The 27,543-nt window shown below is 35.4% G+C and overlaps 1 protein-coding gene across 8 annotated transcripts in view; it reads left to right on the forward strand.

The window, feature by feature from the left end:
* The window catches only part of syk (spleen tyrosine kinase), a 64,998-nt gene extending 37,747 nt beyond the window's left edge, over positions 1-27,251 (forward strand). For 2 of the 8 annotated variants that reach the window (XM_026942506.3, XM_034312418.2), the window contains exons 2-15: positions 7,490-7,941; positions 9,509-9,669; positions 11,183-11,321; positions 11,599-11,671; positions 12,283-12,314; positions 12,874-12,942; positions 16,148-16,198; positions 16,706-16,778; positions 16,924-17,083; positions 18,222-18,431; positions 19,266-19,452; positions 20,610-20,750; positions 23,752-23,864; positions 24,317-27,251. In XM_026942506.3, coding sequence (XP_026798307.1) covers positions 7,540-7,941; positions 9,509-9,669; positions 11,183-11,321; positions 11,599-11,671; positions 12,283-12,314; positions 12,874-12,942; positions 16,148-16,198; positions 16,706-16,778; positions 16,924-17,083; positions 18,222-18,431; positions 19,266-19,452; positions 20,610-20,750; positions 23,752-23,864; positions 24,317-24,389 — 1,884 coding nt within the window. In that variant the 5' untranslated portion in view covers positions 7,490-7,539 and the 3' untranslated portion in view covers positions 24,390-27,251. Of the gene's footprint in view, positions 1-2,394; positions 2,728-7,489; positions 7,942-9,508; positions 9,670-11,182; positions 11,322-11,598; positions 11,672-12,282; positions 12,315-12,873; positions 12,943-16,147; positions 16,199-16,705; positions 16,779-16,923; positions 17,084-18,221; positions 18,432-19,265; positions 19,453-20,609; positions 20,751-23,751; positions 23,865-24,316 lie in introns of those variants that run through there. The other 6 variants (XM_026942505.3, XM_026942507.3, XM_026942504.3 and 3 more) reach the window with 6 other exon arrangements.
* The last annotated feature ends 292 nt before the right edge of the window (positions 27,252-27,543 follow it).

Below are 27,543 nucleotides of genomic sequence, written 5' to 3' on the forward strand. Positions count from 1 at the left end.
AAAGGTAGTGGTAGTAGCAACAGTAGTAGAAGTAGTAGTAAAGGTAGTGGTAGTAGTAAGAGAAGTAGTAGTAAAGGTAGTGGTAGTAGTAAGAGAAGTAGTAGTAAAGGTAGTGGTAGTAGTAAGAGAAGTAGTAGTAAAGGTAGTGGTAGTAGCAACAGTAGTAGAAGCAGTAGTAATGGTAGTGGTAGTAGTAAGAGAAGTAGTAGTAAAGCTAGTGGTAGTAGTAGTGTTTTCTGTTACATGAAGAAATGTAACAGGTCAAAAACCTCTTTCTGTCTATCTCATAAGCTCAGGGCTGTGAATGAATGTCTCCTTCTATAATTTCACATAATGAAAATTTAACATTAAAATCAGAATGCTCTGTTGGAGGAAATATAAGGTAGGAAGTAACACAGCATTCAGTAAGAGGAGAAGTAAACATTAGGCAGGTGTGGTGCAGGAAGGCATCCTGCTATAACTAGACCACCACTAACAAATCTCACGACTGGCTTCAGCTCACTGAGTCACATCACAACAAACAGATGTTCACAGTGTACCGCTGGCCCATGACCACAGAACCTACACTCATGCCAAATATATTTCCTTTCAAATATTTTCATTTCAAATCCACTAATTCATTAACACAAATTCATGTTTCGTAATAATTTTAGATATTTGATGACAATAATATACTTTTGGTGTCTTTATTGTTAGTTCCTAAATCAGATGAGTTGTGTGAACAGAACATGGTAGTATTTCATTTGTATTACAGAAGATATAAAAAGATTTCTATACCATGTGCTCCTGTGTGCTTCACCATATAAGCAGCCATTACTGTAAACATCTTTTATCCTGAACATTGTTGCTGTCATCAACACTTATGTCAATCCTGTTATCCTTAGCTAAACTCTGCTATTGAGACATATTTTCATAAAAATATAAAAACACAAATTTAGATGGAATTAACAGATTGTAGGGAATTGGAGATTCTTAGTGAGATTCCTAATTCTTAGGAGATTATTAGTGAAATGGGAGATCAATTTTATATTGATTATTGATTATTATAATTCTATATATGGGGTTAATAAAGAGTTATCTTAAAAGCAAAGCAACATTTTAGGGTACTAAACGTAATTTTGATAACTATATTTGTGTAAAACTGTCTACTGAATTTATACTGTATAATCATATTGCAATAATTTGCAAGTCAATGTAAAAATGCATGAAAATCTGTTAGATTCAGTATCAAATATTTGTGTAAATGACGGTAACAGGGTTGACTTTCATGGTTTATGTGACCAAAATTTTCCTATAACCTATAAAGCATACATGCATGACATGAGATATGGTTTTCAAATATATCCTCTTTTGAATAAAAAGCAAAGATTAAAAAAAAATTGCATTTAAAAGAAGTACGGTCAAAAAGTACCCCATTTGGGATAATGACACATCAGGAAGTGCTTTAAACTTGCCTTTTCAACATGTCAAGTTAAAAGGCAGTCTAATATGATATTTACATAGGTCTATTATTTATTAATACAGACAACTATAAAGGTTTTTGCACTCCTCAATCACATACAGTTCACATAGCCTCTGCTCAATTGTACTCCATGGTGCGAAAAACCACACATGAGCTTCAGGGACCTCATGAATGCAGACATTTTTATATATATTGTAGAAAAGGAATGAATTTTTTAATCATGGCATGCTTAATACTGGTTATTTTAGATCATTGTTTTTACGCTGTATATGTTCTTCCCAATTCCAATTATTATAATATTTATTATAATTGTTGTAGGTAATTTTAATTATTTATCATATACAAAACTGAAACAAGACCACTGCCTATATAAGAGAACTGAACAAGAAACGATAACAGAATAATCTAAATTAGTATACAAATCATTAAAATACCACAGGTAAGATGGGCACATTAGTAAAGTTTTGTTTACTGGCTTGTCTTGAAAACAGTAATTTTTTTATTTATATGATTGATAGAATATTCAATAGGACTTACATAATGTGGAAATATGTTGAAAGGTGTTTCTCAGGACATGGGTGACCAAAGACCAAAAATTAAAAACAAAAAAAAATAATAAATAAAATAATAGCCTGCCACCACCTTTCTTTTCAGAGGACCACTGAGACTTTGTTAGAACACAAATATGTAACCCAGTAATACCTACACTAACCCAATCCTGTGCTAGCCAACATTCAGAAATGGGGGAAAAAAAAGTTTAAACATGTATGCTTATTAATTAAAACACCATAAAATTACAGGGATTATGCATGATTATCAGAGCGAGACTTATAGAATGCTTACACTTCAGCCCTGTCCATGAGTGTGTTCTTAAGTGTCTTCACTTTAGATAAAAGGGGAAGTCAGGCTTAGAAAAAATACCAAAGGAAGTAGCTACAAGTAAGTTAAAATGAGGAAGCTCACTAAAAGTTCCACTTAAATAGAACTGCTTTTTAGGTCTGTGACAAGTTTAAGTAATTGGTCTTAGAGACTTCCAGCATTAAGTTCTAGATCATAGTCACCTGACTCGTTGGGTTTAAAGATTCTTTCTTTCTAGAGCCAGTGGTCTAAGTATTGCTTCAGCGTTTGAACTATCCATTGAGTTTTTGGCCATACCACATCCTGTCAAGCTAAACAGCGCTTCAACATGGTTGCCTCAGCTCAGTCACACAGCCTCAAGTAGAAAAGAGTTGAAGACTCCATAAGTAAGGTAAAGATCTATTTCGGTATGTCTTTATTTGTTTCCTAACAACTGTATAATTATGTTTAATATGGGAAATTACTGAAATTAGCCATGCTTTCCTAAGCAGAAAGTTACAGCAGTAGGTCTAGACAGTTGTAGAACTCTTGAATTAAACTTATGTTTTATTGCTCGTTTAAGTATTTGTATTTGCTTTGTTTTAGGTTTAATCCTTTTATTGATTGGTGTTAACATTTTTATAGGTAGCTCTCAATTCTAATCTTTTATTAATTTGCAGTTTTTGATAAAGCACTAGTTTCATGATGAAAAATAGGGTGGGATTAGAGTGGGTTAATATGGGCGCTCTCAGGATCTGTAAACAAAATATAAAATTATTTTATATTTAAAATCTTAAAAATTAAAATAAAAATTATGTATTTGTGATTTACACAGGCTTTATTCTTCACATCTTGTAGCAGGTGTGCGCATATGTGTGTGTGTGTGTGTGTGTGTGTTGTGGGTTAACATATCTGATTGCTCATTAGTCAGTTACTTTGAAGTAAACATTAAAAGGCTGCGTTCTACATTTTCTTGTACTTGGATTTTATAAGAAATATTCTGATAATATATAAAATAAGAGATAAGAATTTTGTAGAATGACAATTAAGCTGATGTGTCACAAAGGTGTTGTGTAGTATCCTGCTCATTTCTGGTTTTGCAAGAGTGCACTATATCATTTTTCACTCTGACTTTCATGAACTTAATACTTATCTTTCCAAAATATTACCTTCTGTCAGCACTTTTCAGCAACACTGTTCCTTAGCAAGCAAAATTCAAATTCTCTTTGCTTAAATCCATTCTGTTGCAGATTAAATTCTGATTATTAAATCTGACTATTGACTATTGATCCATAGCCAAACTCAAGTAGGTAAGAGATATGTGTGTGGGTTATTATTGCTTATTTATTATGTACTTTATTATTTTTTGGCTTTTCATATGAGCAACTGGACATAAATGTTTTTTTTTCATAAACACTGAAATTTAACAAAGAAGGAATATCAGCACACAGGATGCACACGTGTACAGCATCATTTTTAAACAGTGGTTGAGATAAGTGAAGATAAACGCAGCAGGTGCAGGTTATCAGTTGTTTCTCGTAGTATATCAATATCTTCAGTCAGATCGCACCGATTAGCTTTGGATCAGTGAAGCGATGTTTTGCACTATGCTTAGTTCTGTCCTGACTTGTTTAAAAATGAGAACGCTGATGTTTTACACTCTCAGCTTTTTGTGTGCTTCTTTCTGTTTGGTGTGACATGATACTAGCTGAGCAATGCCCTTTTAGGCCCAGCGAAGCTGGTCTGCGTTTTATGGAACTTTTTGTGGTTGTGGCTGCATGTCTTGTAGGACTACACTTGTACCTGCACTCGTCTTCCTCTCTTTCAAGTGTAAATGGTGCGTTGAGATTTTCAGAGTGTCAGAGGTGGGCTGTAAATTTGAATTGTGACTGAAAAGGACAACAGGATATAAACCTTTGTGCTGCCTTTTTTTAATCTTTGGTTGCATGCAAAGGTGACAGCTTAAATAGTGTTGTTTTTAAATTGTAAAAAGTGCTGCTGTCACAGTTTATATTACAATGCCTTATTAATGTAGATAAGTAAAGAATAATACATGACAGGGCATTATAGGAAAATAATCAACAACAAGGTGGTGTGAAGCAGCCTGACATGAAGTTGATTATTGAGCTGATTAAGTGTTTTGTTTCTCTTATACCACAGCAATAATTGCAATTTTCAGTTTATAAAAGATTGATACCTCATGCTTTTTAATCTATTTATAGTTTACTGTTGTGGAACGTCCGGGAAACAAGTTAGTTCCTGTTAACACATTTGTTATAACAGCTATAAACAGTTGTTTCCTCACCAGCTTCTCTTTTTTTTCCTCTCTCGTGAAAAAAATGCAGCTTTTCATGTTACTGAGAAAAACAGAAAGTCAAAGTCGTCTGTCCTGAAGACTTCTCCACGGCAAAAAACAGAAAACTGACACTGGAGACTCATTCCATAATTGTTAAATAAACATCTCCTTACCGAAAGCTTGACCATATGATTTATATGTATTTGTTTAATAACAAAACAAAACTTAAATCTGGTTATTATTAAGCATAAATTACAAGCAGTGTTTGCTATACGTCCCTGTGAATGAGATGTTACTATAGAAACGATAACATATTAGAGAGAGTGCATTAATCTAAACCTGTGATATGAATTAGATTTGGCATTACTGTAAGCTCAGGGCAGCTGTTACAGAAAAATAATTGACACCTTCTGAATAAGCAGATTCTAATTTTAAATAACGCTGTGGTAATATATAAATATAAGACCCTGATGAGGTGTTAGTAACACTTTAAAGTCTCGGCTTTCGTCTCGAAGCATATTGTTGTGTAAGTACTATGAATTATGTGAGTCTGTGAGTCTGGACACATTGATTTGTTCTGGGAATTTGTTAATTTCACAAACGTACTACCTTTTTTTTTTTTTATTTGATTGTGTCATGCGGCAGAGAAAGTCAGAAATTTCATCTTAAAAATTTTTTTTTTTTTTAGAAGAGCTTTGCAAGTTTTTTTTTTTAAGTTTTACCTATGCAGTTGATATATTTTTGCTTTGTTGAGTTTACTTGCTGTTCATGATATTTAAACTGAAATCAGAGTCACAGATATTACAACATATATCAGATATGCAAAATATTGAACTGTAGCAAATACAAAAAGTGGCATAGTGTAATAGAAAACAGAACACTAGAACAATAAGGAATACGAAATCCCATGCCAACTCAGAAAAGACCTGTTACCTGCTAAAAACAAAACAAAACATTCTAGATTGTTGGTTTTGTAATGGTTAGTATTCCCAGTTGACCTCTAGATACATTTTATGATTTTCTAAAAGGCTTTAAATGTGTCCTTGTTTATGTTTGTTTGGTGGATTTAACACACTTCAGTGATACTTGCATCTATATCTCAGGATATCTGTAAGAAAAGTACTGATACATACCATTTATAGATACCAAGATAAAACTGACTAATATTCTATAATGGCACAATAATTCCATTTATACTCCTGTTGAATCCTCAAATCTGATTGGTCAGAAGGGAGCGATTAATTTTCTATAACAGCAGCTCTGATAGTCATAATTCAAATCACAGGTTTATATTAATGCTCATGTTCTAATGGGTTATTGGTTCTATAGAAAATAGCTAACACTCTATTTGTAAGACAGATGCAGCACATATATATAAAATTAATAAGAAACAAAACTTTAAAAATATTTCAGGGCTTCGTAGACAGACGTAAAGCTGTTCCATTAAGTTTCCAGGAAATTCTAAGGACAGATTAAGAGGAAGTGAGGGAATGTCTGTTTGTAGCTGCTATAAAGTTTGTGATAACAGTAACTAACTTGTTTCACAGAAGTGTAACAACAGTAAATGTAACTATAAATGGATCAAAAGTATGACGTTGTTATTTAATAAATAAAAAAAAGTAATTGTTGCCATACTGCTGTGGTATAAGAGGAATAAAAAAAAACTCTGGATATGTTGTTATTGGAAAATAAAATAAACTTCAGGGTGGTAACAATAATTCTGCTCTGCATACGGTCACATCACATCACCCCATCATTGATTATTTTCCTATAAGAGCATACCTGAGAGTGTTTTATTACTTACTTATTACATCCAAAATATATCTTGGATCTGAATGAGTGGAATTCTGGAAATCATTACAACCATAAAATACAGATAGGATTATGGTTAATCAGAATCAGAATCAGAGTCAGCTTTATTCGCCCAGTGTGTGTGCGCAGACACACAAGGAATTTGTTGTGGTTTTTTAAGGTGCTCTTGGTACATACATGCATACATACATACATATCTTACATGAGAACAGAAAACATTTAAATAGTAAGACTTAAGGATAAAAAAATAAAAAATAATAATGTGTATGAATCTGGAACAGAAGATTTATGTACAGATTTATGCATTATTTACTCTATATACAGCTGTATAAATAAAGAGATATGCATATGTATTTACATAATACTTGAGAAAGAGGCAGTAATTAGAGATGGAGGATGACTTACAGAAATGTATTACAAAAACACAGGTAATGATTCCTGTGTCAGCTGCTGTTTAAGCTGAAGATGGCATGGGGGAAAAAACTGTTTTTATGCCTAGATGTTCTAGTGCACAGAGTTCTATAACGTCTGCCTGAAGGGAGGAGTGCAAACAGGTTGTGGCCGGGGTGAGAGGGGTCTGTGATGATGTTAGCTGCCCGTTTCTTCACTCTGGAGTTGTACAAGTCCTGAAGGTTGGGAAACTGTTAGGCCAATTCCCATTGGTAGATTAGATTTCAGCTGGATAATTAGCAGCTTAGTTGTATAATGTGCATTTAAGTCGGAAGAACAGAAAAATATGCAGCGACAGAGTAAATATTAGCATTTTGCACATGTATTGTTATATTGTGCTGAATAAATATTGCACCAGAACTAAACAGAAAAAAACACTAGTCATTAGTCACTGGTCATTAATTTAAAAAATGTTTTCTTGCAATAAGAGAATAATATAAATAACCACAAGAAACACAAGTCATCTCAAAAAGTGACAGCTTGGCCAAACAGATGACACCTATAGAGACATATATCAGAGAGAATAGCACTGCGGGTGTTTCTTCATCACTGTTCATCAAACTGCGCTCAGATCTTAATGATAGATCATATAATATCCCACTGTGAATAATAACAAACCCATTCTTGTACAGGTAACGAGTGAGTAGGACTTCTTCAGGCAGTCAGAAGTGAGTGAGCAGTCATGGCAGACCAGGTGCAATTCTTGTCCTTCTTCTATGGCAACATCACTCGAGAGGAAGCTGAGGACTATCTGAGGCAAGCAGGCATGAGCAACGGTCTCTACCTGCTCCGCCAGAGCCGCAACTACCTGGGTGGATTCGCTCTGTCCGTGGCCTACAACCATCAGTGCTACCACTACACCATCGAGAGGGAGCTGAATGACACATATGCCATAGCAGGTGGAAAATCCCACCGCAGTCCAGTGGATGTGGTGGAATACCACGCACAGGAGTCAGACGGCCTGGTGTGTCTGCTGAAAAAGCCCTGCAATCGGCCTCGGGGTGTCGAGCCCAAGGTGGGGGCTTTCGAGGATCTGAAGGAGCAGCTCATCAGGCAATATGTACAGCAGACATGGAAGCTAAAGGTTAGTGCTAACTCTTCTCTGAAGGTAGAAAAATCACCTGAAATAAGAGGTCAAAACCCTTAACCTTCTGCTCAGTCGTATCCTGCATCAGCCAAATGTACCAGATTATGTTTTATTTTATATTAGAATTATATTTACAAGTAATTTACTTGCAAAATTTATAGTACATTACTGTAAAAATAACAGCAACTGTTTGTAAAGATATTATAGTTGCTTACTGTAAATATGTTTTGCAGTTATTTAAGTATTTAACTACTGACTTATTTATTTAAAGTGCTTTACTGGCAACTCTTTTACTGTGGAATTGCTGTAAATTTTATAGTAAATGTTTTACAGTGCCGCTTCACTAAAAATGCCTGATAGATTTTAGGTATTAAAGGTATTAAAGGTATTAAATAAACACAAAATAAATAAATATTTTTTTTTTAAAGTGTATAATGGTGTATGAATGTAGAATGGTGCATAAACAGCACAATCTTTTCAATTTCTCGAACCATTAAATACATTAAAATAAAATAAATGCTGAATTTACATGCATGCTCGAGGTTAATGTGTAATATGTGACCCTATATCTACTGAAATATTACCGGTAAATTCTTACCACTGCAAATCAAATCAAAGTTAGTAACAATATAACCCACTTTAAAGAACAATATGAAGATTTCCTCAAGAATTGAAATGATGCCAGCATGGGCTGTGCACTCAGGTTTCTCTTCACGCACTCGCCAGATTGATCTAGACTACAGGCTCTACAGGGAGGCGGGACTTTCAGAAACACTTGACCAATCACTAAGCACTCTCACTTACAGGGAGTGAATGTGTTAGCTTCAGTTTCAAATTTCAGTGCAAAATAAATGTTTAAATAAATAATTAAATACCTACAGTATAGTGATTATCTTTTTTATTGTCACATTGCACCATATATTTAATTATTTATTCAAATAATTCATATAATTATGTATTCAGTTTAGCATCGTCCATGAATAAATTGCCTTCATATATCCCTCTATGGTACAATGGAAGATCAGAATCTAAAATATTTGATGATGATCCCAGCGGTGTGTGGTTGCAAATTTTTGACTTAGTGTTTTATTTTGTAACATTTAATTTTTCTCTCATTAAAAAATAAATAAATGGGATAAAAAATAAACTGGATTTTTTTATGATTTATTGGTAGTACTAAACAATAAATATGTGAGTAATCCATAAGCGAAAACAAGGCCTATATTTTTTTAAGTGATTTTTTTGACAAGTTGTCAGTAACTCATAGCTTTGTGTTGGTTTTCTAAGAAAAGACTGGATGTATCTTTAGTGGTTTTCTTGAACTTCCACTTTTTGAGAAGGCTAACTGGAAATCCCTAAGTGGAAGTGTTAACAGAATTTTTGTCTGGTTACTAATTACAAAAATGACCAAACATTTAAGAAGAAATCAAATAAATGACTTGTGCATCATATATTTTAAGAAAAATATAATTTTTAAAAAAAATTTTAATAAGAGGAGCTCTGTGTGTGAGCATTCGCTCTCTCTCTCTCTTTTTAATAACATAATGCATTGTATGTTTATCAGGGTGCCTCATTGGAGCAGGCTATCATCAGTCAGAGGCCTCAGCTGGAGAAGCTGATTGCCACCACGGCACACGAGAAGATGCCCTGGTTTCACGGGACCATCACACGGGAAGACTCTGAGCCACGTTTACTCAACAACCCCCGCACCAATGGCAAGTTTCTGTAAGTAGAAGAAACTTGCAAAGGGTGAGATAAAAAAATGTCAAAACTATAAGATGAGAAGAGACGTGCAACAGAAGATTTTTTTTAACCATTATCCAGAAATACGTTTTAAATTAATTTTACATTAGTAATGATGTATGTTATAAGGCCAGTCATTACTTTGAACTGTTTTTTTGGTGCTTAAGATAACAAATGCAAGTTACCCCTGATATCATCTTTCTGAGTTTTCTTCTTTTTCAAGATAATTTATTATTTACTGGTTGTGTAATTTTTATAGTGTTGAGACAATAACTATAGATTTCTCTTTCAGCTTGTTTACATTGTTACCTATAATTTTTTCTTCTCACTATGAGCTTTACATAATTCATAAATTAAATTCTCCTTACAATAACGTTTAGAATTATACATTGTAAATGTACATGAAATATTATAAATTGTACATGAAATATTGCAAAGTTTAACAAATTATTCATACATTATATTCTGTTTAAAAAATATTTTTAAAAATTCATTTTCCAGCATTACAGCAAATTTTAAACAGAAGAAATGAACTATTTTCATTTTCCTGCGATGAAAGTCTAAACTGATCATAATTTACTCCAATATGCTTTTACAGTCCAACTCGAGAACGTTTCTGTTTCTGAGTGGAAGTCTCTCTGAGGTTCTCTGTAAGTCTTTTTATGGCTGTGTGCTTACACATCACCCGCCCACAGAGAAAGAGGGGCTGAGAGAGAGACAGAAAGAGAGAAAGAGGCAGAAACAGGCACACACTGTGGTTTCCGCTCTCACACTCTTGTACAGGACTTCCTGAAATGACCAAAGAGCTAGTGGGAGGTGGAGTCATAAGATACACAGTGTGTGTGTGTGTGTGTGTGTTGCGTGTACATGTATGCAGTCAGATCCAGAATTATTGGCACCCTTGGTAAAGATGTTCTGAGTCTTTGTGGATAATTAGCTTATTCTCACACTAAAGATGTGAAACAAACCTAACTTTTTAATTGAATTATTTAAAAAATTAATTCCACCACAAGCCAACAGAACAGCTTCATTGCACCTTGGGACACTGCTGGAGGGATGAACACCATTCTTCCAAAAAAATTTTGTCAATTAGTGTTTTGATAGTGGTGGTGTCGCTCCAGAATCAACTGGTTGAGATCTGGTTACTGTGAAGGTCATGGCATATGTCAACAAAATGCCCCCACACCATAACAGAGCTAGTGTTTTTCCTTTAATTTGTCACCCATCTGTTTATTTCACTACACCAGTAGTAGCAGTTCTTCTTTCTGAGAGTAAAAGTTCTTCTTTCGTTGTAGTTTACCTATAGTGGCCTTTTAATGCATGTAAAATGGTTGTCTCTTGGTTGTCTAAAGCTGAGAAAAAATTGAAACGTACCTACCGTCACTTAGTGACAGCGTATAGCTGGAATATTGTGTTGGATCAAAAGCATGCACCACGGTAAAGTGTCCCGTTTTATTATTCTGTCTTTTCTTCTTGGTTTCTCTCAACTCAACAGAATCCGGCAGCGAGATAACAATGGCTCCTATGCACTCTGTCTCCTCCATCATGGCCAAGTCATGCACTATCGCATCGATAGGGACAAAGCTGGCAAACTCTCCATTCCTGATGGGAAAAAGTTTGACACTCTTTGGCAGGTAAGGAATGTATACAGGAAGCTAATTCAAACTTATTTTTTTTAGAATTTAATATACTGACCTGTAAGAAGACAATGAATACTTCTGCAGTACAAAATTTTCTAAAAGGTTTTGTGTCCATTATTTTGATTATTTAAATTTATTTAAATGAGGTCATGTCTACTAATATAGAATGTTGCATAGAAACTACAGGTGGTTGTGGATACTAGTGAATTTATTAATATTTACTAACATTCAAAGAATTTTTGGATCATTTATAATATATTTCTTCTTGTAGCTGGTGGAGCATTATTCCTACAAACCTGATGGCCTGCTCCGGGTGCTGACTGACCCCTGTCCACGACCTGAAGGTAGCCATGTTTGCTCTCAAGGCGGCTGGATGGAGGGATTAATGAATTCATTTTTGATTGGGTGGATGGATGAATGGATGGATGGATGGTTGAATGGACGGTTGAATGAATGGATGGATGAATGGATGGATGGATGGATGGATGGATGCAGGTATGAATAAATGGATGGACAGTTGTCTGTTGGAATGGAGGGAGGGATGGATGGATAGAATAATGAATGAATAAATTGATGGATGTTATGTGGTGGAATGAATGCAGGGATAATGTATGGTTAGTTGGTTAAATGGTTGGTTGGTTGGCTGGGTGGTTAAATAGATGTTTGAATGAAGTATCTATGAATGGACGGATGGATGATGGTTGGTTGTATGGATGGATGAATGGATAGATGGATAATGTATGGATGATTGGATGTATGGATGTACGGATTGAAGGATGGATTGGCTGAAGTGGTTTGAGATGTGACAACGGATAACTAGATACATGGGAAATCATATATTTTAACGACATCACAAGTTAACTAAGCGTGAATGTGAGATCTAAATTATTATTATTATTATTATTATTATTTACAATTTGTGTTATTTATTAATATTCATGTTTATTGTGCTCAGGCCCACCTGCACTTCCTGGAAATCATCCAGAGGTGAGTGTTACTCTACCATCATTAGCAAATAAACAGTTTGGAGTGCAAATTTAAAAGAAGAAAGTAATACAATATTTACACTTGTAATAAGGTCATATTCACCAGTCATAATTATATTGGCCCACAGAAAGCATTTGCTCATGTTTGACATAAAAGCAGGCATTTACCGAAAGCTATTAAGATTTGGTTGCAGATTTAATTAGTATTAAAACAAAATGAGAGCGGATATGAAAAACTAATTTTATGTAAACACCATCTGCTGTAAACATTGCTGTGTATCACAATATTGACACAACCCTCCCTGGTAGAAACTGATGCTTCATGAGACACAATGCGTGGTAAGCTTAATATGAGAGAATTGTCACTAATTGCTTTGTCATTCATCTTTAGGATTACAGTACACCTCAGATTATTCAGGATATCTTATTGTATGATTTCCTTTTTTCTTTTTATGCCATTAATATTATTCCTAATGCTGGTGCATGAAGCAGTGCATGGGCCACATTTAATAAGTGTTCAGTACAATAACTTTATCCTCTTCAAAATTGTGGTTTTCTAGCTGGGTGGCACAAGTGGAATTCTCTCCAGATTCAGATCCGCTTCCTTCCCCAAACCTGGTCTCAAAAAGGTGCACAAATATACCATCCCCTCATCTCTGCCCCGGTGGTACAACGTCTGCCTGGCTGTCATCCACCACTATGTGTAGTTTTTCCCTGCTAATCCGTCTTTGGTTGCCTACACCCCTCTCATCTGCACTCTCTCATCTCTTCCTCCACTCACCTACACTTCCTCTCCACAATGAGTCCATCATTCAGCATCCCTTCGGTGACTGCCTTTGCATTTGGTGCCCATGTCAGGTTCAAAGCTCTTGGTTTTACAGCATATTCAATACATATATTAGCTATGAAAATATTTCATAGCTCTAATACTTGGTAATTTTTAGTATACTCTCACAAAATAGTAATCTATTCCATTATTTCTTAGGTTTTACACACTGATATCTAATGTGCAATAAGTTATTAGTTCTTCATACAGTACCAGTCAAATGTTTTGGACACACTTAGTAGTAAGTTTACACTGTTGTTACTATTTAACATGTGGAATAATAGTAAAACTATCAAAACTGTGAAATAACAAAAGTGGAACTATACAGTGAATGTGTGATGGTACACTGCTGGGCAAAAAAGGGCAATCAAAATGGCAAAATTTTAAGCTTTTAATGGTCTTAACAACAAATCATTGGTCAGAAAATGAGCAAGAATTAAACAAATAGATAAAGGAAGTTAGTATGGGAGCTTTTCCCTCTGAGTTCTTTAAATGTTTAAGCCTTGTGGCCCTTGAGCTGCATCAGGTGTGGCAGATAACCAAACAATGACTAATCTTTTAAGAAAAAAAAAAAAACAGAAGATATTTTTGGAAAATTTTGTACACCTGGACATGTGTTTGTTTGAATTTTACATCAAAACATTTTAATTATTATCAGGATTTTACCTTTGTGTGCAAGATTATACAAGTGAATTTCTCTGTTTCTAGCTTTTCCCCAAACAGTTCATATAACGAGCAAATGGTGGCACAGGAGCTCTCAGGAGTGCATTCGTTTCATTCTCGCTAATTTTCTGACCAATGGTTTGTTGTTAAGACCATTAAAAGCTTAATATTTGCCATTTTGGGCTTGGCCCTTTTTTTTTGCCCAGGAGTGTATATATTACTTTATATGACTTTTCCTTATTTTTATTACATATTTTAAATGGGAATAAATTCACATAAAGACATCAACCACTAGGAATAAATCCAAAAGATGTTACCATATGTTCACACTAGCAGACAGCATATCACTTGTGTGTCGCTTGTAGCTATTTTCTTGTGTGGATGTAGCAACAAGCTACTTTTGTTGTTTATGTGCACACACTGTCCATCTATTCTAGTTCTAATGAGAAATGGCTGTAGCTATATATAGCTTCTTACACTAACCAGTTATAAAGAAATTAAGTAATGCACTAATCAGTGTGCAAATTGGTTGTTTGATTGACATATTATGTGCTAGGCTTTTTACTAACTTCGTTTGGAGATTATGCACACGCTGATTGTACTAGCAATACACTCTCTAGAAGCACCAAAGATCTTTGCTACTTCCTTCCAAGCTGTATTTTTCTTCATGTCTCTAAACACGTTTAATACGTTTTTCTTCCATTTTTGCTTCTCAAACAGTAAATGGGAAATAACTGGAGGTAGTAAGTGAAGCTGGTCCGAGGGAACATTCAACATTCATACCTAATTTGCATAGAATTGAGAATATCTTCATTCAAATGCCACTTTGTCACTGAAATCACAGAACAGTGTCACGCAAAAACAATGCATAGAACATGGATGATCGTCTGTCACTTTGTCGCTTGCTAGTGTGAACATAGGTTTAATTTAATCTTGTGTGTCCAAATGTTTGACTTGTGTTGTGTTACAGTGTACATAAAACCTACCATGTACATAATGCTGAACAGAAGGGCTGTCCCATGGTTGATCTATTTTATAGTGCCACCTAGTGCTCACTGGGAAATAATGCTGACAAAGGGCCAAAATGTCACAAGATAAAAAAAAACCAAACAAAAAAAAAAAAAAACCAAACAAAAAAAACTTATTTATTGTTACAAACTAGCATAATCAGTTCAGTTGATTACTTGACTACATGTTCTGCCTTTTCTCATTAATTTCAATTAAACACCTATCTACCATTTCCTACGCTCTTAGAAAAAGAAATTAAATCTAGAACCCTACAGGATGTCCATGTGAGGGAAACCCTTAAACGCTCTATGTGGACAATAAAGTGTTTCCCTATCAGTAAGGGTTCTAATGAGAACCCTTAACTATTCACAGAACTATTTTTTTTTCTAAGAGTGTACACCTGCCAAAGTATATGTCTTATCTCTACTTTTTATGTGATCAGTTTATCCTATGGCTTTTTGACTTATTTACAGACTCGGATTCTCTTCTCTTTCATGGTCTGCCACCAGAAATCTATAAATTTACTGGGTTTGATTAATGTCCACAGACATAGGTGGAAAGATGTTTTATGCAAAGGGCCATGAAGGAGACTGGGAAACAGTATGTGTGGTGTGGTTTGCTTGTGTGCCATTTCATGGACACAATGTGCCATTACAGTTTTTCTCACTTGCTTACAAATAATTCAGAAAACAGTGCTCTGCTCTGAAACACATTTCTTGGAATTCTACACACATTTTGCGAAACTTCATATTGTCAGAAAATTAAAAATGCAAAATCAGAGTGAATCTAAGTGAAATATTTACATTAAAATTGCACACACCATGCTTTAATGAGAATGAATGAATGAATGAATGAATGAATGAATGAATGAATGAAACAAAAAGACTCGAACATTCAAGATACCAGATAAAGAAATAAAATTAGTCCTTTTATAAAGAAGAAGAAGAACTGTGCAATTTGACACTTGAATGTGCACATGTGAACTGTCCAAATGACACTGTCAATGTGTCATCTCATTTCCTTTCAGCCGGAGAATTTTGAACAATCATTGAAAAATCTTCTGCCTCTCTCATATCCAAATCATGGCTAACTAATGTAACATGAATTTTTCACTGGGACTGCTTCCACCTTCTTTGGTCATGTGTATTGTCCCATTCCAAAGCTCTCTGGCTGAACCCTTGGCTGGCAGTAACCATGTCATATTTTATTCTGTGGCATTCCTCCGTAAAAATAACCCATACATGTTTTGTACTGTCGCGGAAACACGCATATCTCTGTCTTTGTATTTTATTGTCTCTAGAAATTAACACTTTGACTTAATTTTTCTCATTCTATAGACAACGTTAAAGAGGTGTAAAGAAAAGATCTTAGAGGTTTGCCCCAGTAAGGTCAGTGTCCTTTCACTGATTTCCAAATGCATGCATTTTATGTCTTAGTTCTCCTGAAATGTGGCATGAGACTTGTTCATGAAATTTGTGCTTGAAGGTGGAGCAAGTGTTTTGCAAAAAGTGTGTAAGGAGAAGACTTCTATGGCTTGGCAAAAGAAAACGAAGCTATTGAGAAATGTTTGCCAATGTGCAATAACATTATGTAAGCATTCAAGAAAGACTGTAATTAGCCAATGCGTGCCCATGTAGCTAATTAGATCGCAGGTTTCCAACCCTGGTCCTGGAGTACCCTTCATCCTGCACAAATTTCTAACGCACCTCATTCGACTAATCAGCTAATTAAAAGCCCTTTCTGAGTTGAAGTGGGTGTGTTAGAGCATGGGTGCACATGAAAATGTGCAGGACAAGGTATACTCCAGGGTATACCAGAGTTGGTAACCTGTGAATTAGACCATGTGTGCCCACATATCTTTATCATTCTCTCTTTCTTATCTCGTATGCCTACAGATCACAACATATCTTCGCAAAAATAACGAGACTGATAATCCTTATGCTCGGACGGCAACAGTGCTTGCCACAGGTTAGTTGAAATGTCCATAATTAGGCCATGATATTTATATAGGTAACAACGAGAAAACGTTCAATGTTTTATAGCTATAATAGTGCTGACAGGAAATGACTGAATTTCACTTCCTTCTTTTAACTCTCTGAACATGCTTACACAGACGATTTACCCATGAGCACTGAGGTGTATGAGAGTCCATATGCTGACCCTGATGAACTACGCTCAACCACAGTGGACCGGAAAAACTTGCTCCTGGAGGATGGAGAGCTTGGCTCAGGCAATTTTGGCACAGTTCTTAGGGGCACCTACCAGATGAGGAAGTGAGTTGTTTAGGGTAGCATCTTTGTCCTGCATAATTTTTTTTTCCTGCTCTTCCACAAATTAAGCCTGTTCACCAATTAGTTGAATCAAGTTCGTCAGGATTAGGGAAACAATAAAATGTGCAGGCTACAGGGATACTGATTATTGGATTCTGTATCTGTGAAGGTGGATATCATATGACTTTTTTTAAGCAAACGTTTTACATAATTCAGGGTTTCATACAGTATGTATGAATAAATAAGATGTATAGTCTGGTATTGTGAAGTTTTAAAGGGCACATATTGTGAGGATCAACTTTTGTTCTATTTTAATGGTTTATAGACTACAAGCATACTGGGCATAAGCTAGTACATTGTGGCCACACAAACAGCACAGCTAGCTACAGAATATATACAAAACCGAGGATCTGACCAGAAATCAGATGTCTTCCAGCTAATAATTAGTAATTAAACCACAGTGATTTAAACCACAGTATAAATCAGTTACTAAAGATGAATGAAGAAATGAATATGAATCAAACATCAGAATGGAGAAAAAGTGTGACCTCTGTGACTTCCCAGGAGATGAGCAGTTTCTGAAATACTCAGACCAGCCCATCTGGCACCAACAACCATGCCACATTTAAAGTCACAGAGATCACACCTTTTTCTTCATTTTGATGTTTGATGTGAACATTAACTGAAGCTCTTGACCTGTAGCTGCATGATTTTTGCAATGTGCTGCTGCCACATGATTGGCTGATTAGATAACTGCATGAATGTGCAGGTGTACAGGTGTTCCTATTAAAATGGAGGGTGAATGTATATCCAAATATCATGTTTGCCCACCATTTGCTTCAGTTTTTTTCAATTTGTTGTTTCACCATATATTCAAATGGTAACACATGTACATGTTAAAATTTGTTAAAACAACTGATGACTTGGAAGTGGACTCATTTGAACCCTATTGTAGTACATGACTTAACTGGAGTTAAATTGTTTTAGTGTGTTAAGATACAGATACAAAACACATTTGACTCAAAAGTGTAAATTAAACTTTCTCATAAATCTGTCATTCAGCTTGAAGTGTTTCAGGGTCGACAGGTGGTTCACTAGATTTAAAGGTGAGTGTGTGTGTGTGTGTGTGTGCATGCTCCAGAACACAGAAACCGGTAGCAGTAAAGATCCTGAAGAATGGAGAAAACAATGCTGCAGTAAAGGATGAAATGCTTCGTGAGGCTCAAGTCATGCAGCAGCTTGACAACCCCTACATAGTGCGTATGATCGGCATCTGTGAGGCCGAGAACCTCATGTTGGTCATGGAGCTGGCTGAGCTCGGCCCTCTGAACAAGTATCTGCAAAAGAACAGGTATAGTATCAATCTTTTAGCACCACAGAGCCTGGTTCACCGCACATTTAAGAAAACAGCTTCAGTGTCATGTGGACTTTTTAGAATGTGGGAGAGTATGCCTGTTATAAGTTACTCAGTCATGCAGGTTATACCAAATGCTTTGCAATGACAAATCTAGGAGACTGGACATTGAATCTTGGAGACATTTCACCTCTCGTCTGATTGGATTTATCTTTTCTTAACTAAAGATACCACTCAAATGAGGGATGAAATGTCCTTAAGTTTAAAATACAACCCCAGTCTCCAAGATTTACAATTAAGAGACAAATAAAGTTTCCAACACAGAGTACAACAGAGGCTAAATGTTACAGAAACTGAGCCTACCTCGGTAGTTATCTTTATTATCAAAAGTTTGCTTTTCCTTTTGCCATGTCTCTAGCTACTTTATTTGCATGTGCCTTGATAAGATGTCTAGTAACGTAAAACAGTGTTTACTTTGTTAATTCTCATTTAAGGCAAAGTACAAGCAGGCTCAAAGTTGTTGTTTTTTTTCTCTAGCATGGTGAAAGGATAATATTTTCTTCTGGTTGCTTCTTATAACTATTATTAGCATTTAAATCCAATTATTTAGGAACAAGGAAATAACCAAACTGTGTAAAACTGAAAAACAGAGATTAAAAAAAAAAATCAAAAACAAAAAGCAATAGCTCTTAGTGCAAAGTGGAATAAAAGTCCTGAGAATCTTTTAGGTGAAACCCATACATTTAGTTATCATGTTTTTCCTGAATTTAATGTATAAATGAGAGAATGGTGGGATCAGACAGATGTGGTGTGACCTTGTTTTTCCCACAGACTTGCCATTAAAAACGTCACCGAGCTTGTGCATCAGGTCTCTATGGGGATGAAGTACCTGGAGGAGCATAACTTTGTTCACAGAGACCTGGCAGCCCGCAACGTGCTGTTAGTCACCCAGCACTATGCAAAAATCAGCGACTTTGGCCTGTCCAAAGCCCTCACCAGTGAGCAGGATTATTATGAGGTATGCCCCACCTCCAGAAGACTTTTCCTAGATTTGGAGTGAAGACAAACTATGTGCAATCTAACCCTAGGTGACAGAAGAAGCTTTGAATTTCAGTGTATTTATTCACCAGATGTTTTAATCAAAGTGATGCCAAAGAATGCAGTGTGTCAAAGAATACAAACCAAACATATAGCAGAGCTGTTCAGCGTTAATGTGCTTCCTCAAAGGACCAACAATACCTCTCTGGCAGTCCTGCAGTTTAAACATGCAACCTTCCGTTCAGTGCAGTGGCAGAGTCAGGAATTCATTTCAGGGGGAGATGAAGAAATAAAATCTCTGTGTGACCTGTACAAATCATGCATTTTGGGTGGACAATATTCAGAAGTGGTATTCAGAATTTGTTGTTTAATTACTTAAGGCACAATCTACTGCCAGTCAATCTTGCTATATTAATAATGTTAATATTTATAAGAAAAAAAATTATGAAATTACAGGTTCAGTGAAGATTATTAAAATAAAATCCTAGTAATAGAGGGAAAAGGACATCTTACATTTGAAAATCAGATCTCCCTCTGATAATAAACTGATACTAAGTAATAATGATAGATAAAGTAATAAACTTTATTTGTAGAACAGTTTTTATACATGTGATAGCTCAAAGTGCAGTGAAAATTAAATGATAAAAAGTTATGTAATAATAAAAGTAATATAATGAGGTATATATAATTTTATTACATAAACATATGCTAATAACCTCCAATACTTCAACAGCTGTCACCTTGATATTCTTATGCTAAGAATGTAGCTAGTAAAATGCAATTCAGTTCCACTTTCTCATTATAATACTGCATGAGTATGCAATACAAAGAAATATAAATAATATAAAGAAATATATATATTTTTTGGTTATAGTTGCATAGCATAACATTAAGAACAGACTACAGTAGGTACAACAGACCTGACGACGTATGATAGACTGGTGGTCAGCAGAACGACTGTAATGTTCTAATTAAGCTGCATGCAGATGACATGAAGTGGAAATCACTTGGTACAGATATTTAAATTGCATCGTGATTTATAATATGAAATTGGATTGGTAAGCTTTAACATGGTCTAGTGTTTAAGAAGCAGCTAAACCAGGTATTAACTGTACCTGTTTATTCCCTCTTGTTTAGTCTAAAGGTCACGGTAAGTGGCCTGTGAAGTGGTATGCACCTGAATGCATGAACTTCTTCAAGTTCTCCTGTAAGAGTGACGTGTGGAGCTTCGGAGTGCTGATGTGGGAGGCTTTTTCATATGGACAGAAGCCATACAAGGTATGTGAAAGTCTGTATTATATGGTATCGACTTCCTCATCACTGTCACCATCGCAAGCAGAGTTACAGTCATCTAAAAGTTAGCCATGCAAATTAGAGCAGGGTAGAGCAATATATACACAAGCTACATCTTTTAGATCAATAAAATATTTATCCACTCCCCTCCAAAAGTACTGGAACAGCAAGGCCACTAGTTTGGTTTTTCCTATACACTGAAGACATTTGGGTTTGAGATCAAACAACGAATATGAGATGATACATCAAAAATTTCAACTTTCATTTCCTGATATTTACATCTAGATGTGTTAAACAACTTAGGACATGGCACCTTTTGTGCCAGACCACCCAATTTTTAAGTGAGCAAAAGTATTGGAACAGATAGTCTTAAAGTAAACTAAAGCAAATAACATTTAATATTTGGTTGCAAATCCTTTGCTTGCAATAACTGCATCAAGCCGATGACCTCCTACATCACCAAACTGTTGCCTTCTTCTATTGTGATGCTTCTCCAGGCTTGTACCACAAGCAGGAGGCGTTATATTTTCAGCACATATGTAATGTTGTGTTCCAACTGAGGCTGAGGAGGCATTAAAAAATTAATATATTGAATCTTTAACATAGATGTCATTAGTCAAACCGAGTAATAAAGTTCTTTACATTCAATACATTTGGTTGAAAAAATGCTCGTTAGCTAGTTAGCAATACAACAGTATAAAATATCTTGGATTCTCCACAACTAGCTAGCTAGCTACACATTTATCATTTTTGTTGAAAATATTTACAGGAAGTGAATTATCAACATTTTCTATATTAAATTTCATGTTTGGTGCAGGCTAAATGCCTACTGTCAGCATCACATAAAACAGAACTAAAAACTAGTGTTTTTGAGACCAGCCCAATTTTAAGTGAGTTGAATTAATCGATTCACACGCATTGATTCAATAGTTGCCACTTTTTATTTTATTGTATTGTATTTGCAAAAAAAAAAAAATGTATAACGCACACCAGCTAACAGTATCACTAAATAAAATTCATTATTAGCTATACAACTGCTTGTTATACTGACATTGTGAATTCCTGTTACTGTAGCATGTAGCCTACACAATTTACAGATGTTTCCAATAAACAGCCTCCAATTGATTCAGTAAAGTGACTCAGAATCAGATTACCTGTCACACTCCTATACGTTCCATTATGTTCCCTTTGTTCGACTGTGTTCACATTAATTACGACTGTACATTCACACGTAGCAATTTTATTGCTGCAAGTCACCAGTCGCTGTACTTTTAAGTCACTGTACTATGAAGTCGCCGGTTGCAATACTGTTAAGTTGCCAGTCCTTGTACTATGAAGTCGCCAGTCGCTGTATTATGACGTCGCCGGTTGCAGTACTATGAAGTCGCCAGTCGCTGTATTATGACGTCGCCGGTCGTAGTACTATTAAGTTGCCAGTCAACATCTGCTGGAAAAAAAAAATGTGGATGCATCCTCATACTTATTTACTAACTAACAAAGTAAAGGAGATTTACTACAAAATAATTCACAAGTTCTATCCTGCAAAGCATTACATGAAAAAATTCAAAAGTGATATTTCCTCCAGTTGCTCTTTTTGTGATGACTCTGTTGAAACTGTTGTTCATATCTTTTGGAACTGTCCATTTACAAAGAAATTTTGGCAAGATGTTTCAAGTTTCATTAGGAGTAACATTTATAATGAATGTGTCCTGTTTTGGAAGGACGTAGCACCGGGTTTTATTGAGTATGAACAATCTAAAAGAAAACAGTTTTATGTAGTGAATCTGATTTTGCTTCTTTTGCAAAATTTCTTTTTTGCTAAATTTCACATCCACAGATGCAAATATTCAAACTCCAGGCCTCTCTCTTTTGTTTTTATAAAAGAATTTGTGCAATACCTTTTATTGATCCAGTTGTCTAAGAACAAAAAAGCTTTAAAAACTTTATCTGTCTGTAACTCTTTTCCTATCTTTAATGACATGTAAGTCTCAATTTTGTTTTTTCAGTTTGTAATGTATTAAACACTCCCCTTTTTTTCATTATTGTCTTTCATTTTTATGTTGACGGTTGTATTATTTTTTGTATACTGTTTTTGATTTTTGAGCATTAATTAAAAAAAAAAACTATCAAGTTGCCAGTCGTTGTACTATGAAGTCCCCAGTCGCTGTCTTATGACGTCGCCGGTTGCTGTATTATGACGCAGCTGTTTGCAGTACTATGAAGTCGCCGGTCGCTGTACTTTAAACTGAGTTGCCAGTCGTTGTACTATTAAGTCGCCAGTCGCTGTATTATGACGTCGCCGGTTGCTGTACTATGAAGTCGCCAGTAGGCGTTCCTACTACTGGTTGCCATCAGTGGGTGGCGATACACTTTTGACAGCAAATCGGTTTGCTTGCTGCTGAAATTAGACGTTCTGGAGGGAGAGTGTTTGTATGTAAAATTCACCAGTGTATATATGCATCATATCATACGAGATGAAGGAGAAGCAGTGTGTACTCTTTGCCTGTCTGGATCTAGAAACAATCCAGACTCGCAGGCAGCATGGCGAATCTGAGTGTCTATTAGGTAAAGTTATGGTATGGTATGCTATTTGTCATGTCACATACTGTATGGTCGATATGGTTAATAATTAAAAGCTAGCCAAATACAGATAGACAGACCTTATTATTTGAAGACTTGCCTTTTAGACCTGTACTTTACCTGTTTTACACACTTACTTTTTAATATTACTTTTATTGTTCTATATGTAGAATGTCTACAAATATTACACCAAAATCTTTGCAAAATAAAACAAAAACACAGGATAATATAGTATCCCCCTTAGATGAAGTTTATGTGGTTAACTCATTTTTGACCAAAATGTCGCACAGGACCTTATAATACCTTATAATCATGAGTTGTAGTGTAGTGCCTGTGATAGACGCTCCCGAGTCTGACTATAATCTGGAAGGTGAATGACATGCTGTTGTGTCTTTGTACTCTGTAGGGGATGAAGGGAAATGAGGTTATCCAGATGATTGAGAATGGTGAGAGGATGGCTGCTCCACCCAGCTGCCCCCCTGAGATGTACAACCTCATGATTAAATGCTGGACATACAGGTGAGTGACTTCCTGTATTCTTATGTCTAGCACTGCACTAATCGAAGTTGCCATCAGTAACCTTATATACACTCTTGAGCAAGATTTATTTCTGAAAGTATGATAATGGTTTAACAGTTGTTGTAAGATAAGATGTATATCACTTTGATAAGACTTTTTAGACTTTTCAAGAAATTAGAAAAGATGTCTAGAAATATGTTTAAAAGTCATATAGTTGTAATTTTGTTGAAATATTATAATAGGAAATACTACATAAAAGTAATATTTTACTTGCTAAGATGCCATTTTTGCATTGTACACATTTTCGAGTTTGAGTTGTGGTGTACACCAATGAAATTAAAAAAGAAAAAAAAAAGCACCCACGAAAACCCTGGCTATACTTCACACACCACATTGTCTGTCACATCAGTTCACAATACAGCAATCGTGTCATTGTCATCTTATTTCTTCAGGGCGGAGGAGAGGCCAGGCTTTGCTGTGGTGGAGCCCAGGCTGAGAGACTACTACTATGACATTTCTCAGTGACCTGTTACCTGCTGGAAGAAAACTCAGAATGCAGAGTCATTCCCTAGGAGCTGTTTGTACATGGTTTTAAGGACTGGCCAAACTGATTTATTTTACATTATTTACCTGCAAGCTTATTTGAATGTTGTTGTTGTTGTTGTTTTTGCAAGCCAAAGTTATGATCAATGAGTGACTGCTTGTCTTGGTAATTTTTCTACATGTCTACAGACTTTACAATTAGCAATAAGCAGAAAAAGCAAAGTAGCAGTAGCAAATTAAATTATCCCATCACCATTACTGCATATTTTTATCATTATAACTAGATCGTGTACTATTCTAGTGTATTTAAACATTATCCTACTTTACCTGTACCTGTTTCATTAGTAGTATTTATCAGAAAAGGAACCTTGGCAGGAACATTCAAAGTACCTTTCACTGTTATTATACTTTATAGTTAGTGTGCAGGGGCACTGGTACACATTTTGAGTTCTCAAACAGGTTAATGCACTGAGCCAATGCACCACGAAGGATATTTGTTCTCCTTGTTGTCTCCCCAGCCCTCAAACCATCAAACGTCATGCCCTCCACCTTTTATGGCACCTCAGCTAGAGTGCTGTAAACATGACATCCTTACTAGCAAGCATGCTGTAAGGCTTGGGAATGTGGTCATGACACAGTGTCTTACAGGTGATCTGCTATTTTGCCAGGGTGAGTCAGTCAATTATTCAGAGAGCCAGCCTAGCTAGTCAACAAGTTTTTATACAAACTGAGTGTTCTGAGTGTTCTAGTCATTATGGTAGGAAGCTATTGTTCTGTTATGGAAAGGCAAAAACAGGGAAGAACTGATTATTTTCCTATAACAACATGAAACTGATTATTTTCCTATAACAACATGTCTCGAAGTGTTTTTATTCCTCTTATAATACAGCAATTTGCCAACAATTAAATTTTTCATCTATTAAAGAATAACATCATATTTTTTTATGTTTATTGTTACATTTAATGTCGTCCATGAATCAAGTTAGTTCTGAGTGTTATAAAGCACTGACACTGGAGACTCATTCCAATGCTAAATAAATGCATCCTCACAGAAAACATCACCATATCAATTCTAAATCTGTTCATGTGGAGTGTCTGCCATACAACTCCCTGTGGAAGTTGTTACTGTACAAACTATAACATACTAGAACAAAAGCATTAATATAAACCTGCTGATTTTATCCACATACTGTTGCTTTTTATCCCCTAATACAACACCTTCTCATTTGATTTACTTTTATGCTTGAAAAAAATCTGGAACAAAACCCAATAAAACAGCAATCTCAATTCAAAATGGCGGAACATCCAAAAATGCAGTGTGAAATGATACTGATTCCCTGAAGCCCTATAGCTTAGATAAAAATACATGGCATTTTAAATGGGGTTAGCTATTGTATGGAACAGCAGGTTGACGGCTAAAATTAACCACAAGAACAAGGTCTAGCAGTCTATCCAAGAATGAACAAATATCTTTCTAGTGAGCAGAATATATCCTTCTAGTCCTTTATTCTTATGCTGCTTTCCATATTGGACAGCCTTCTTTGTTATTTATTTCTAATAATTATACCTGTCAGCTTCCTCTCTAATGGAATGGCAGCATTTAATGTGCCCATGATATCGAACTCAGTGGTGCAGTGGGTAGCATTGCTTCCTCACAGCTCCAGGGTCCCAGGTTCGATACTGAGCTCAGGTGACTGTCTGTGTGGCATTTCTGTGCATGTGTTCGTGTGGCTTTCCGACACCTCTCAAAAACCTGCCAGTAGGTGAATTGGCTAAGATAAATTGCCCCTAGTGTGCATGAGTGTGTGTGATGGACTGGTGTCCCATCCAGGGTGTATTCATCTTTCACACCCAGTGTTCCTCGGATAGGCTCCAGATTCACCACAACTCTGATCAGGATAAAGCAGTTAATGAAAGTGAGTGAGTGAGTGCTATTGACTTATATCTTATAACAAACTATTGGCAATAACAATAATGAATGAAGAACTACAGCAAACTTCTGTATATAGAAGCTTTGACTCATGTTTTGCTCATATGTTCATGAGAAACATTGATACCGGTAGTCACATCCAGGCAAACTGTTTCTGTATTACAGCTGGATTTTACATGATTAAGAGCACATTGATTGTCATACTCCTATATCCATTTCATTTTCCCTCATGTTATAAGCATGAATTTAAACAACAATTCTTTTTGTTTTTACTTAATAATCTGTCAAATAAAAATGGATGATTTTTATATTCGTTAGGACTTTTATACATTCAAAAGTAGAAATCCTTAGTTAAAATCTTTTACTAATGTTGCTGTCCCAGTATCCTCATACCACTGAGAGTTAACTGGAATTTTATTAATCCTCTTCCTACTTCTTCCTACTCCTGCTATAGGCCCATTCTGTAGTGCTGGCGAGTTTACATTTTAGTTCTCTTATTTTATGTCTATTTTATTTTAGTCTATTTACAATTTCAGAACAAACTTCTTCTCCTTATTTTTTGTATCTCCTTATTCTGTTTTATTCTCTTTAATCTTATTTTATTAGGCCCTTCTCCTGTTTTGTGTGTTTATTAGCTTTTATCTTGTCTTATTGTGTTAGTTTAATTTTATTCAGTATTATCCCTTTATAATTATTTGTTATTAATTCTATTATACAGCACTTTGGCAGCCCTTGTGGTGTTTTAAATGTGCTTTATAAATAAAGTTGATTTCTTCTAGGTTTTCATTATCCATTGGTCTGCCATGCTTTTTTTATATGACCCAGAGTTCAAATGGAAAATGTGATGCATTTAATTGGTCTATGCACAAGCAGTTATATAAAGAAGTAATAAATAAATCAAACATTTTAAAACACTGTTTGGTTCTGTGGTTATTTCTCTGCATGTATTATTATTATTATTATTATTATTATTATTTACATTAAGAACCTATTTTCACCTGGTTATTTCATGCGTCTTGGATTGTATCCTTATATGATCTTTACATTCAAATACCAACTTTATGAATAAGATGCTTGTTGTGTCAAATATTATGTGCCAACATCGGCATTCACAAGGCATGTGCATGTGCAAGGTTGTTAAATGTGGATTGGAGATGCATTTACTCTTGTATAACTTGGCTATCCTATTTACACCTGAACATTCAT

Source organism: Pangasianodon hypophthalmus, chromosome 17 (assembly GCF_027358585.1).
Source record: "Pangasianodon hypophthalmus isolate fPanHyp1 chromosome 17, fPanHyp1.pri, whole genome shotgun sequence".
In the NCBI taxonomy this organism is placed as follows: domain Eukaryota; kingdom Metazoa; phylum Chordata; class Actinopteri; order Siluriformes; family Pangasiidae; genus Pangasianodon; species Pangasianodon hypophthalmus.